At 50.1% G+C, this 13,415-nt stretch overlaps 1 protein-coding gene across 1 annotated transcript in view; it reads right to left on the reverse strand.

Moving 5' to 3' along the window:
• Positions 1-7,994, reverse strand: part of GALNT10 (polypeptide N-acetylgalactosaminyltransferase 10) — a 191,498-nt gene extending 183,504 nt beyond the window's left edge. Inside the window, exon 1 of the mRNA XM_019657741.1 lies at positions 7,716-7,994. Coding sequence (XP_019513286.1) covers positions 7,716-7,874 — 159 coding nt within the window. The 5' untranslated portion in view covers positions 7,875-7,994. The remainder of the gene's footprint in view (positions 1-7,715) is intronic.
• Between the last annotated feature and the right edge of the window lie 5,421 nt (positions 7,995-13,415).

The raw sequence follows: 13,415 nt of genomic DNA on the forward strand, positions 1-13,415 counted from the left end.
CAACTATATCATTCACTCACTTGCTTTTTTCTTCAGTCATCAGCAAATATTTTGGGCAAACAAGAGTGGGTGCCCGAGACAGAGATTCGCTCCTGCCTTCAGGAGCAGCTAGTCTGAGCAGATTAAAAATGATTACTACACTGCATGACTCACCCTGGCTACCCCAGGCTGCCCTAGCGGGGGTGAGGTTTAGGAGCAAGGCAGCACGGAAGAAGAGTGTCAGAGACAAGGGAGTAACGTGTGTGAAGCCCCAGAGGCACGCAGAACACACTGACGGGTGCAGGGAGTGAGAAGCAGAAAGACACACCAGGCCATGGCTTCCAGAAAGGCCTCTGATCTAAGTAGGCAGATGAGAAAACCAAGGCTTGGGGGATCTAAGACCTGCGAGGGACGGCTGGAGTGACTGAAGGCTACTTCCTGGAGGCGGCAAAGAGTACCTCCCAGAAGGAAGCAGAGGATCTAGGCTGTCCACCAGGGAAGAAGCCGGAAGCGCCCTGCAATAATTGCTTCAGATGTCAGAGTCAGGGAGTGGGGCCCGAAGAGCAGCCTGTGCATGCGCACCCCCCTCCCCACGCCCAATCGTTGGAGAGACTGTCTGGCCCTGCTTCACTTCTGAGCCCTCGGCGGCCGTGAGGCCAACCACTGAATGCTTACCTTCCAAACAGCGACAATAAAGGCATCCTCCCGGCCTTGGCCACAGGCCCTACACAATGCTCCAGTGTCTCAACTCAATCCAGGAGGACTGAGGGGTTGCTGCCAATGGTGCTTAAGGAGGGGCGGGGCAAAGGTTCCTCTTCAAGGTCACATAACCACCAAGTGACCCTGTGGGCTCCTCTTTGGCTACTGAAGAGGTTCAGTGTTAGAGCAATGGTCTCTCCCCTCTGCTCAGACATCAGGGGCTCCAATAACAGCCTCTGGGGAGGGGGTGAAGGGGCAGGGTGGGAGATAAGTCCTTCGTTCTGACAGGTGCTGGGTCAGAGACCCACAGGCTTAAATACCAGCTCCATAACCATAGGCTGTGCATCCCCGGGGCAAGTAGCTGCCCCTCTGTGAGCCTCCTTCTCGCGCCTTCTTTCCTGCCTGTTTATAATTGTGACTATTTGACAAGATGTACAGGTAAAGGGCATATTAATCCATTGCCTAGCAGAGTAAGTGCTAAATAAACAGTAGCTGCTATTATTATTATTATTATTATTATTATTAATTAACATTATCACACTCCGAATCATTGTTCTTGGTTGTATCATTTTATGCTGTGGCTTTTATTATCAAATTGAAGAAAATTCATCATTTGAAACTCATAATTCTCTTAAAACCAAAGGGAAGAAAACAAATGGGTTTGCTTTTCCCATTTCCTTCTCCTATCTACACTCAGCAGAGGGCAGCAAACAGGAACCATCCAAAGATAACAGAGAGTGAAGAGAAACACATGGTGAGAAAGCTACACACTCATAAATATACACCCACCCATCCCTGCGAGCAGAATTGTTTAGCTTCCTCTCTCTTCCAAAGTATGAACACTCCGCCTCCTCCAAGTAAGAGGGCCAGGCAGGAAAAAAAAAGTTGAAGCTAAGGAGACAGAAGTTCTTTTTCAGCTTGAGAGATATTTTCAATGAATTGACTTTTAGTGTGTGTGTGTGTGTGTGTGTGTGTGTGTGTGTGTGTGTGTAGGGGGGTAGCCCTCGGGACATCTGTGAAGAAAAAAGGAAGGCGGTAGCAGCACTCATAAGACTAGATAAAGGCAGCTTTCAACTGCTCCTCGTCTCAAGCCTCTGTGCTGGCAGGCATCTGCACCCAAGCTGTCCTCGGGAGGGAAACTGAGGCCCACATAGTTAACCCTCTCAGCCAAGAGGTGGCAGAGCTGAGCTGAAAATCAGACCTCCAGGTTGCAGGTTCAGTGATCCAAACTGAGTCCAGATAGCAGAGGGGTTTTATCTCCAGGACCACGTCTGGTCCTACAGCAGTAACTCTGGGGACACCGTGTCTGCAGCAGGACTCTGCAGTGAACATTTGTTGGCTTCTTCCCAGATTTCATCTCCCCTCCTCCCGACAGGGGCACCCAGGTTTTTCTCTGGGGAACTGCTCTTTCTAGAATTTGGATGGCCCAACCCGACACCTAGCTCCAGGGTGGGTTAAGTCAATCAGCATAAACTGTGAATGGTTCAGAGAGCATATGAGATCCAAACTGGGCCAATGATACCTAAGGAGAGCTTGCTAGGGTTTATAGAAAAGAAGTTTCCTCTCTCTTCTATAGGAGCTCTCAAAGAGACACTCTTTCCTCTACGATCTGAGTGTGGCTAGGAGGTGGGAAAGGGCTTCAACCATGGGGACTCAATCTAGGACATGGACCTCTGGCTCACACCACACCTGGAATCAACTGCCATTACAGGAGTGAATGTATTCCCTTCCTCAGTTCGGCCCACATGGCTTAATTCATTGTTATCTGCAATTGACAGAGAATCTGAGGTGGCTCTTAAATTGAGATTAGCTCCACCTGCCACTGATGGCAGTAACGGTGCCTCGTGCTATTCACCCTTTTAAACCCTCTCTTCCCCTGCTAGATCCCTTTGCCACCTTAAAATTTAATCTATTTCACCTGCTTTAAACTACAAAAATTTTCCCGGGCTGGCCGAGTGGCTCAGTTTGTTAAGAGCTCGCTCAAGAGTGAGAGCTCTGAGCAACAGCGGTTCGAGTCCCACCTGAGCTGAGCTGTGTCTGCGCTGCCAACAGGTGACAGGATGGCTCAGCTTAAAAAAAAACAAAACAAAACAACAACTACAAAAATTTGGGGTAAAAAAATTTAAAGCCAGGAAAGTTCCAGCAGAGAATCGGTCTCAACAAGTACTGGGCTCCCAAACTGGAAGTGATAATCCTGGTTTATGAAGGTAAATAATGGCAGAGAAGGGGCAAACTTTAGGAGGTGGAGGGAAAAAATATTCGTGGTGAAACAGAGCAAGAACTCGGAGCGCAACAGGCTCTGGGCTGCATTCCTCCCTCTGAGACCTGATTTCCCCTCTCCTGGCCCTTAGTTTCTGTACCTACAAAACAAGGGGGATGGACTAGGTGGCCTCTAAAGCCCCTTCCTGCTGACACATCTCACTTATTTTGCCAAACACGCTCTGACTGTCCTCCAAGGGCCAAGCCTTATGTTATGTGCACGAAGAGGATGTGGCTCCTACTTAAGACATTTCAGGGAGGGGAGGCCAAGACGCACCCCTTGGCAACAGAACCTCAGGCAGGTACAGGCTGCCTCCTTGCCCCACTTCACTGGGCATGAGGACTGGTTCTCTAAGAAGCAAGACTCTTATTTCAGCCTTCCTGCGGGCAGAGCCCCACCCATCAGATCTTCCTTTACTGTCTGACACATTTATACAGAACACAGAGGATCAGATATATGTAAAATACAGAGCCCACTACAAACACCATCACGAGCATTTACCTGCCATGCAACATACTTTTGGCTGCCAAGTGTGTCTCCAGGGGCTTTTTAGTGATGACATCCTGATGCCATCTCTGTGTAAGAGCTGACTGTGGACAAGGTACAATTAGCGAGCTAGATGGTTATCCTTTAAGGGGGCCTTTGCTTTTTTACTCCTGATTCCATTATTTGTTAGTGTGTCCCTGGAGCCAATGGATTAAAAGCTGAACATCCTTAGACCACAGCCTGAGAGAAGGCATTAGAGTATGAACATATTATGTCTAAGTGGTGGCCTCACCACAAGTTGGATATGGAGGCCTGTTTAAACACACTGCTACTCTCCAAGCCTTTCCAATACATGCTTCGAAGCACCAGGATATTAGAGCTGGAAAAGTCCTAACACAGTATCTATTTCCTACCACACAAATGAGATTCAACATGCCATTCACGCCACTTGAGTGGCAGTGTTGAGAAACAGTTTGAGGCCAACTCTGAGCTTAGTGGGAAAGAGATTGATTAGCAATGTCTGCCCTGGCCAGAGGAGGGGGAGGATCATTATGATCCACAATCACCTTTCCTCTTCTGAATATAAACTCGCACTTCAGGGATGAGGAATCCAAGGCCCAGAGAAGTTAAACCTCCTTCCTGAGGAGGCACAGAGAGTTTAGGGCAGGAGAGAGAACTAGAACGCAGGCCTCTGATCCTAGGCCGTCCTCAGCGAGGCTCCCTGAGAGACCGCAAGCCCAGGGTAAAAGGAAGAATGCAGTGAGCCAGATTTGCTCAGGTAAATCTACAACCCTTCTCCCGTGGCATCAGGTTTCAGCTGGGCATGCAGACAGAAGTGATTAGCCATCTAAAGGATCTCAGCCCCTCTGTGGAAAATTAAGGAAACCATTCCACGGCTACAGGTCTATGGTACTTAACTTTCTGATTGGTAAGGCTCTGCCATCAAGAAGACTGAAAAAAAAAAAGGTGTGTGGGTGGGTGGGAGGAGGGAGTATTGATTTCTGGATGTTATAAGAATAAAGTTCAGCTCTGACACAATGACAAAAACTCTTGATACTTTAAAATTAAGTCATTGGTATTCTATTATCCCACCAATTTCTATTCCCCGGTCACTATTATCCAATGAAGTCATTTTTCACAAGAGATTATGGATCAGAAAAGGGGAAGGACTGCGCTGCATTTCCTAGCATCGGTTTTTAATGGCCAGTTCCCAAGCCTGAAATATGAAACAGACTGTAGAATCACACCAAGGTGTCAAGCAGATGGGGGCCAGGAATGAGAGGAAACCCCAAATTAAAATGAAGATGGCTTCAAAACTGGCTTTTCTTGCTTGGATTTGCAGCTTTCAAAGCAGCTAGCTGTCTGACCAGATGCATGCTGAAACCCTAAAAGCATTATGTGCCCTTTATAAATGAGCTGCTCTCCCCAGCTCCAGGGGTACACCCAGAATGAGCCAGCAGGACAGCTATGTAGACTGAAGTTCTAGCCAATGATAAACGCTCTTAATTTCAAACTCTGGATTCTTCAATCCAGCGGAGAAATCAAGGAGTTAAAGCACAGCTCCAACAGTGGGTTATGTTACCCTCAAAGAAACTTCTCTCAAACCCACAAAGAATGTATCTTTCATCTGGATAAAGTCCTGTCAGGCTTCCCTCCAGAGCCTCTGCAATTATTTCTACTGGAAAGATCAACGAGGTGCTTGGGGATCATTCTCAACAATTACAAGAGTGACAGGCTGAGCTCAGAACTGGTCAGCCCTGTCGAAAGGAGCTCTGTGTGCTCGAGATGCCAGATTTCCCAGAGAGCAGCCTGCCGTGTTCCGCGCACGTTCCAGTACCCTGGGATGAGGAATGGAACACCGTCACTCTGACAAGTCAGCCTCTTCCCTCAAGGCCAGCTGACATTCAAACTCCAGACCGGGGGCCAACCCCAGTGCTGTGCATCTGCAGGAGACTGAAACAAATAGGGGGCTGTGTGTAAATTTGGCAGAGTGTTCCCGAAAGGCAGCAGATGAATGCAGAATCCTACAGCACCTAGAAGGGCTTATCGTTGGGGAAACAGCTCCGTTCTGCTGCTCCCAGAAAGCAAAGAGATTTTCTTTAAAGCCAGGATAACCAGTTGGCACCTCTCATCACCACCCCCAAACCTCTTCACCAATTCTTCCTCTCCTCTTCAAGATATTCCGGGGAGCGGGGGGGGGGGGGAGAACAAGAACTAGACCTTCTCAGATGAGCTTATCTGCCCATGTCAGTTAAGGGCTCTGAGCAGCACCCAGCTGTTGCTCCCCTCTCTCTGCCCAAAAGGCCGCCTTACTCCATCAATCCCCTCTTGCACAAGTCAGTAATTTACTTTGAAAGCTCAGGCCAAACTGGCAGTTAACCTTGACCTTCTCTCTACACATCTGGGTCTGTAGAAAATGAAAATCAGGATGTCTCTGGCATCCACAGCAAATGAAATACGAGGGCTTTCTCCAGGCAGAGGCAGAATGTCACGGGTTATTTCAGAACTGGCTAGAGCTATTCCAAAGGAGAGTTTGCATTGGGCAGGACACTCTCCCCCTCGACTTGGGGTTGTGTCCAGTATGGAGCCTCTACAGCTAGTGATGCTAAGAGAGGATCCTGCCTCAGGAAAGAAAAGAAAAGTGATCACTGGACTCCTCGTTGATTCATTGATAGTATCACAGAATGGTGGAGCCGGACCAATAACCACATTTCACAGACAGAGAAAGGGAGGCTCAGAGAGGGAGCTGGGAGGCGATCAAGGAAGGACACACAGAGCAAGTTAATGGCAGAGCTGAAGACAAGAACGTTGACCACCTGACCCTGATGCTGCCACAGGAGGGGAACAGAAGGAAGAGATTTTATGAAGCAAAACCCCACATGAGTACAGAATTTAAGGGAGAAGGCTCTAAGTTGGCTGTCAGGGTTTGAACCAGGGATTTAGGAAAGGAGTTAGGGCCCTTACTTTCCAAATAGTAATACCTACAGAAAGTTCAACCAGTCCCTCCAGGATGGTTTGCAACAATTACCAGAGTGACAGACTACACTAAAATTGATCAGCACTGTCGCAAAGAGCTCTCCCCGTGTGCAAGATGCCAGACTGCCCAGACAGCTTGATACTGGGAAAAGGAAAACCATCAACCTCAGAAGACTCTTCCCTAGACCTGCCAACAATTAGTCAAGTCTGACCCTGACGCACAAATTACCCACTTCCCATGGAACCAAGAAAGTCCTATAAGAAAACCTGAAATGTCCCACTGTGGACACAGTTCAAGCATGCATATGCTCACTGGCACCTCGTGAGCCATGAGCTGGGAGGGTAGGAGTGATCTGTCAGAGCTTCTGACATCAGTCTATATGTATGTGTCACACACACACACACACACACACACACACACACACACACACAAGTGAGTTCAGAGGAGGCAGAAACAATTAAGATCCCAGACTTTGCTGCAAGAAACACCACACCTAACTATACTGGAGAAGTTCAGAGGGGTTATGGGTACTTTAAGAAGGGCCAAGGAAGGCATATGCTGTTCCATCCTCAGAGCACTGGGCACAAACAGCCTCTGGGACATTTGGGGTAGTCCCTCCACCACAGCCTCTACTTCTGGACTCCCAGAAGGTCAAAGGCAGCAGGCCCCTTAAGGACCAGGAGTCTACCACCTTCCCCACCTCCAAGGCCTGAAGCTCCAAGGGGAGCACGATCTTTGCATCTTCCCCAGAACCCACAGGATCTGGGGAAGAAATAAGGCTAGAAAGAAGGGTGGGGGGTGTGAACAAATGCAGAGAGGAGGGAGGCCCAGGTGTCTCTCTGGGCAGATGGAAAAACAGGAAAGGGGCTGACCCGAGTAGAGAACACCGAGATCAGCAGGTGGAGGGAAAAGCAGAAAAGACCTGGACCTCGAATAGAAGAGCCGGCATCTCCAGAAGAATGACCGTGGGACACAGGCATACAGACAGGGTCCTCCGAGAGAGATTCTGGAAGGGACGAGGGGGACCAGACCTGGACAGGAAGGAGGGCGGTAACCTACGGTAAGAAACAGACCTCCAGACTGGGCATCAGGAGTCCTGGTTTCTAATTCTGGTTCCGTCTCTGACGGCCGTGGGTCCCTGGACAAGTCCCTGTCCCACTCTGAGCCTCTATTTCCCATCCCCAAAATGGGAAGAACCGTCGTCTCCGGCGCTGACTCTTAAGAGGCAGACGGAAAGGCGGAGAAAAGAACCGAAAGCCAGAAGTGAATTTGGGGAGAGAGTGTCAGCAACCCCGTGACAACAGGGGGACTCACCGGTCCGGCCGCAGGGGGCACCGCCGCCCCGGCTCCCCCGGGGGTGCCGTCGGGCTGCCGTTCGCGGTACAGCGCCCAGAGCCCCACGTTGGGCAGAAGGACCAGGGCCGCCAGCACCAGCGCCACCGCCTGCAGAAGCCGCTTCTCCTTCCGCCTCATCGGGGCCGGTCAGCCCCGCCGCGTCCCGCCGGCCTCGCCGCGCCGCCCCCCAGCTCCGCGCGTCCGCCCGTCCGCCCGGCGGCGGCAGCAGCTCGGCGACGAGAAGCGGCCGCGGCGCCGGCCCCGCTCCAACTCCGCGGCACTTCCGCCGCTCGCCAGCCGGGGAGCCGGGCTCGGCCACCGCACTGCTGCCACGGGTGGGGGGGGGGAAGGCTCTCGCCCCCACCGCCCCCGAGCCCCGCCGAGCCGCGCGCCCCGCGCCGCCCCCCTGCGGGTCGGCTGCCGAGCGCCGCGCGCCGCGAGCCCCAGTCCTCTCGCGGCTCCTGCTGGTTCTCCCGGGCGCCGCAGGACCTGGATGCGGACGGCTTCCCCCTCCCGGCCGCGATGGTGCGGCCCGCTCCTCCGCGGCTCCCCCGCCCGCGGGAGCTTTGCGAAAGTCGGCGAGTTGGCGAGTTGGGTGCGAACCGTTGCGGGGTGGTCCCCGCAGGTGCGTCTTCGCGCGCAGGGTCGCGCCGGGGACTCCAAAGCCCCGCCGGACAACTTCTGCTCGGGAATCCAGGCGACAGTTCTCGAGCTCCCCGGGGATATGCAAGGAGCTCTGGAGCCCGACCGGACACTCCGCGTCTGCAGCCCCCCGGATATGAAGCTTCCCACCCACCTCGCCTTGGCCCCGAGGACCTGCGGACCTACTGTGACCCTGGAAACTCGCTATTCCCAGGCGTGAAATGGGGCCACGGCTGTGCCCAGGCGCACTGTTCTGCGGGCGGGCCCACCTTATCTTCCTTTCGGAGTTCTGGCGGTAGGTGTGAACGCCTTCTGTCAACTGTGGAGCGCTGTGCCCGCCCGCCACCCGTCTGTTGTCCCTGCAAATCCGTGGGGAAGTGACAGGAGAAGCCCCTCCGCAGGACCTTTTCTCACGCAAGCCCAACCTCCTTGGAGTTGGAATGCCCTCCAGTCCCACGTGTGCTTCTAGGCACACACCTCACTTGAAACTTCTTGTCGGTTTCTGTCTCCAGCTAGCGGTCAACAAACCAGACACTGTGCCAGGCACCGGGATGGAATGAAAACAGACTCGATCCCTGACGTCTGGGAGCTGAAACACACACGTAATCTCATTAGACGAGGGGATGTGCCTGCAACGGTGCGGAGGGCTCTGAGGAAGGCGGGCCCTCTGGGCGCTGCAGAGGGCGGCGGATCTGGGTCGTGATGCCGGTGGCTCTTCAGCGCTCTTCACGCAATTGCTTCCTCTCTGATGCGGAGGGACGACGACGAGCCCTCTCGGTTGTCTTCCTCTCTCTCCCCCCTCCCCCCCACGGGTCCTCTTGGTTCTCTCCATCTTCAGCCCAGCCACTGACCCCAGTGCCTAGCCGCCCCCATCCTTGGACCAGTGTCCTGAGGCCTCCTGCCTCCCAGTTCTTCCAGCGCCAGGCTGAGTGATGGGGGTTCAGTTTTCTGAAATCAAAGTTCAGAGACCTTGACATCTGCTACAAGACTTTCAAAGCTCTCATTACTTAGTCTCCAGAGTCCACACTCCTCCTTGTGACCTGCTAGAGCTGCTGATCAAACATTCTCTCCTCCCCGCCCTGCCTGGTTGCGGGCTGGTTTCCTTGACCGCGTAGTTCCTTCCACCCTGAAAACCCTCCCCTCTTGCCCATCTATGTCAGTGGAAACCTTGTTCCTCCTTCCATGTCTAGTTGAACTGACACCTTCTCCATGAAGTCCTCCAAAACACCTCAGAGGGCTGTTGTCTTTCTTTGGATTTCTGTTACAGTAAAGCTTACCTTTAGTTGAATGCTTACTTCATGTCAGTCACCATGTTAAACCCTTGGCATGCATTACCCCTTTTAATGCTCAGTTGCCCGGTAAGGTAAATATTTTTTTTATCCTTATTTGCGGATGAAACTCAGATTAAAGAAAGTGGAAGCCAAAACGATCCCGTTTTAACAAAGGCCAGAGAGCCTCAACCCTCTGCTTAAATCTCTCCAGTGGCTAGCCTCTCACTGGATTTCTGTAAAGAACTACAAGATCCCACAAGGTCATACATGAATAGCCGTCACCCTCTATTTTCTTCATTATTCCCCAGCCCATTGGCCTTCTTGCTGTTCATCACACCACACCAGGCACAGTCCAGCCTCCAGCCCTTTGCACTTGCTATCACCTCTTCCTAGACTGCCCACTCTCCTATCCCTAGATCCTAGCCCTATGCCTTTTTACAAATATTTGTTTATTGGGGTAAAATATAACATAAAATCTACCATTTTAACCATGAAGTGGCATTAAGTACGTTCACACGGTTATGCAAACCATCATCACTATCCATCTCCAGAAGTTTTTGAATCATCCCAAACTAAAACTCAGTACACGTTAAATGCTAACTCCATTCCCCGCTCCTCTCAAACCCTGGAAACCATCTTTCTACTTGCTGTCTTTATGAATCTGGCCATTCCTAGGTGCTTCATACAAGTGGAATCATACAATATTTGTCCTTTTATGTTTGGCTTATTTTGCTTAGCATAATGTTTTCAAGCTTCATCCATGTTGTAGCATGTGTCAGAATTTCATCCCTTTTAGAGGTTGAATAATACTCCATTGTATGGATGTGCCACATTTTTGTTTATCCATCCATGGACATTTGGATGATTTCCATCCTTTGGCTATTATACATAATGCTGCTACACACAGCTCTACTTTGTAATACTGCAGTTGATATATAGTATTCATGTGATTAAATTTCCATCCTCTCTCTTTGACAAAAGTGTAAGTTCCTAGAGAGAAAGATAATGTTGCAAAATTCTTTTATGTGCTTCCAGCAGCAGGAGCACAATGGTAGAAACAGAGTAGCCAGGGTGATCCTGTTACAAACAGGAGGCTCAATCTGCTCCCAGGAACTCATCTGTTCCTTTTTATTAGAATAATCTATGAGAACCCTTAATGCAGCCCAAGAGGCCTCCATGATCTGACACCTCTCCTTCTCTTCTAATGATACTGGTCTTTTTGCTATATTCCTCAAATAAACCAAGTTGATGATGGCCTCAGGGAGCCTCCGCAGATTTGCTGTGCCATTGTCTAGAAATCTCCTCCTTTAAACCTTTGCTTGGTTCCCTCTCTCCCATCTGGCAGGAACCAAATCAAATGTTCTGCCTCAGAAAGAGCTTCCCTGGCCAGCTGATCTAAGCTATCAAAGAGCGTCCCCATCGCCACCGTTCGCTTGATTTTTCTTTACAAAAGGTATCATTTCTAGTTTTCTCTTCTAGATTGTGAACTTCAAGCAAGGAGGAACTTTGTATTTTTTTGTCCCATACAGTACATTCGGCCTCTGCTAGCACATGCTTCCCTTTTTTTTTTTTTCTGTAAATCAGAAAACCTGTGCTCCTTCCAGGCAGAGGAAGTTGCAAAAAGGGTGCCCCTCTTCCTGGCCTAAGGCAGTGGGAGCTGAGCCTGGTCACTTGGTGTTTGGCTCATGCTACTGCTCAGCCACAGAAAGCTAAGCTGTGGCCCCTCCCAGGCCTGGAACACAATAGATGCTCAATAATTACTGGTTAAGTGAAGTATAGCAGCTGAGGTCATGTACAGGAAAATCTCCGGTGCTTCTCTCCTCCCCATCCCTTCTTTCAGCTCCCTAGAGGATTCTGTGCAAAATTGGATTTGAGCTTTTTCTTGTGTCTTACTGAGTGACTTGTTAATCAAAGCTGCATGCCGGCCTGGTCAGCCTCAATGGGAACTATAACCCATGAACCCAGCTTTAATCCCAGGACTCTTTGATCTCCTTCTACAAAGTGGGATGCGAGGGGGAGGAAACTCCTGGGGCTTTATCCCACTCACTGAGACATGTGGGCAGCCCAATGAGCTCTGGCTATTTTTCTGGGAAAACTGATCTGATTATCAACTGAATTACACAAGAAGTGTTACTTTCAGACTGAGTTCTCCTAAGCCTATTGTGGGCATTAAATTAGGTAACGTCCATATATGTCTTGCCATAGACGCTGACCTAATGAAACTAGTAACTGTGGCTGAAATAAAAGTCCAACACCAGTAGGAACACTGAGGGGGGATGAAAAGGATTTCAGCTGCTTGGCAAAACCTTTCAGCTGTGGCCTAGGCCTCTCCAACCTCATCCCCTATACCCTCCTGCTACTCCAAAGAAGCTCCAAACCAGCCACAAGCACCTTCCTGGTCCTTTATCACACTGTGCTCATTGCGATGAGGCCGTGGAATTAACCCTTGTCCTAGCCAGGAATGCTGTCTCTCCCCTTCTCCCCCCATTGTTGCTCCCGCTTAGCCTTCAGATCTCAGCTTAAATATCACCTCCTCACAGGGACCCTCCTGACTGCCCACCTGAAGTACTTTCTCCATACTTGACATTATGCTATGTTTTCTTCTCAGTGCATATCCCTGTTGGCCATAATCTTACGTATTTGCTCATTCACTTGTTTTTGTGGCACACAGAAAGGGCTTGATACATACGTCTGATGAATGATAAGTATCTCCTGGCTTCCCCATCTTCCTTTACTTCCTTTTCTTTCTCTTCCTTTCCCTCTCTCCCGCCTTCCTTCCTTCCTTTCTTCCTTCCTTCCTTCCTTCCTGTCGTGAGCTGTTGATCCTCTCACGCTTCATTTTTCCCTCTTGTCATCAGTAACAGGCATGTCTTTCAGTATCCTCTGAGACACTTCAGCAAGAAGGGTCAGCTAGACGAGAGGTGACAGGTGCAAGCCTTCAGCCTTCCTGGTGAGGATGTAAAAACCTTCCCTACGAGACTCCTCACCTTGGCTTTCTTAGAGTACTTCGTTGCTGACCTGATTTGTCAAGGGCTATGCCCTCAGGCTGGTCTGATGTAGGCCAGAGCCAAGAGGGTGTGAAAGTGGATGGATCAGCTCTTCAGGAGGTGTTGGTCTGCGTGTTAACCTACCTTTAACACTCTTTAACCTTGGCCAAGTCCTTCGCTGCTCTGAGCCTCAATGTCCTCAACTGTGAAATGGGGATTTCTGTGACTCTGTAATATTATTTCCAGCGTGGTGTGAGAGAGGTCTGCTTGGCCCTAAGCAGAGCTTGAGACATAAGGGGTGTCAGATTTCTGTGTTTGCTGCAGGCCTAAAGCCTCTTGCTCCTTATCTCCTTGGGGATTCTCAAGATCATCACACATTTTCAAAGAAGCCTGCCTGATCTCCCTGGACAGATGAAGCTCCCCAGTTATGTGGCTTTTTAGCAATGCCTTTCCTTAACAGTCACAGTATTTATGGTTACTAAGTGATTGTTTGATGTCTGTTTTCTCCACTGGACTGACTGTAAGCCCCATGAGGACAGAGGCCATTTTTTTTTCTCCCCAGCATATTCTCAATGTACCTAGTATAGTACCTGATCCATAATGAGTTCTCAGCAAACATTTGAGAAATGTGGTAGTGGGAACTGAAGATGTCTAAATAAATATAGAATATGGCTGCACTGAATCAAGCAGTTGAGCCAGAAGCCCTTTGAGGTCCTTCTTAATTCTATTGGGTCGTCAGAAAAGTCATGACGTATTTTGTCTATGTTTTTCAAAGGTCA

The sequence above is a fragment of the Hipposideros armiger genome, unplaced genomic scaffold, assembly GCF_001890085.2.
Source record: "Hipposideros armiger isolate ML-2016 unplaced genomic scaffold, ASM189008v1 scaffold_279, whole genome shotgun sequence".
NCBI classification, from domain to species: domain Eukaryota; kingdom Metazoa; phylum Chordata; class Mammalia; order Chiroptera; family Hipposideridae; genus Hipposideros; species Hipposideros armiger.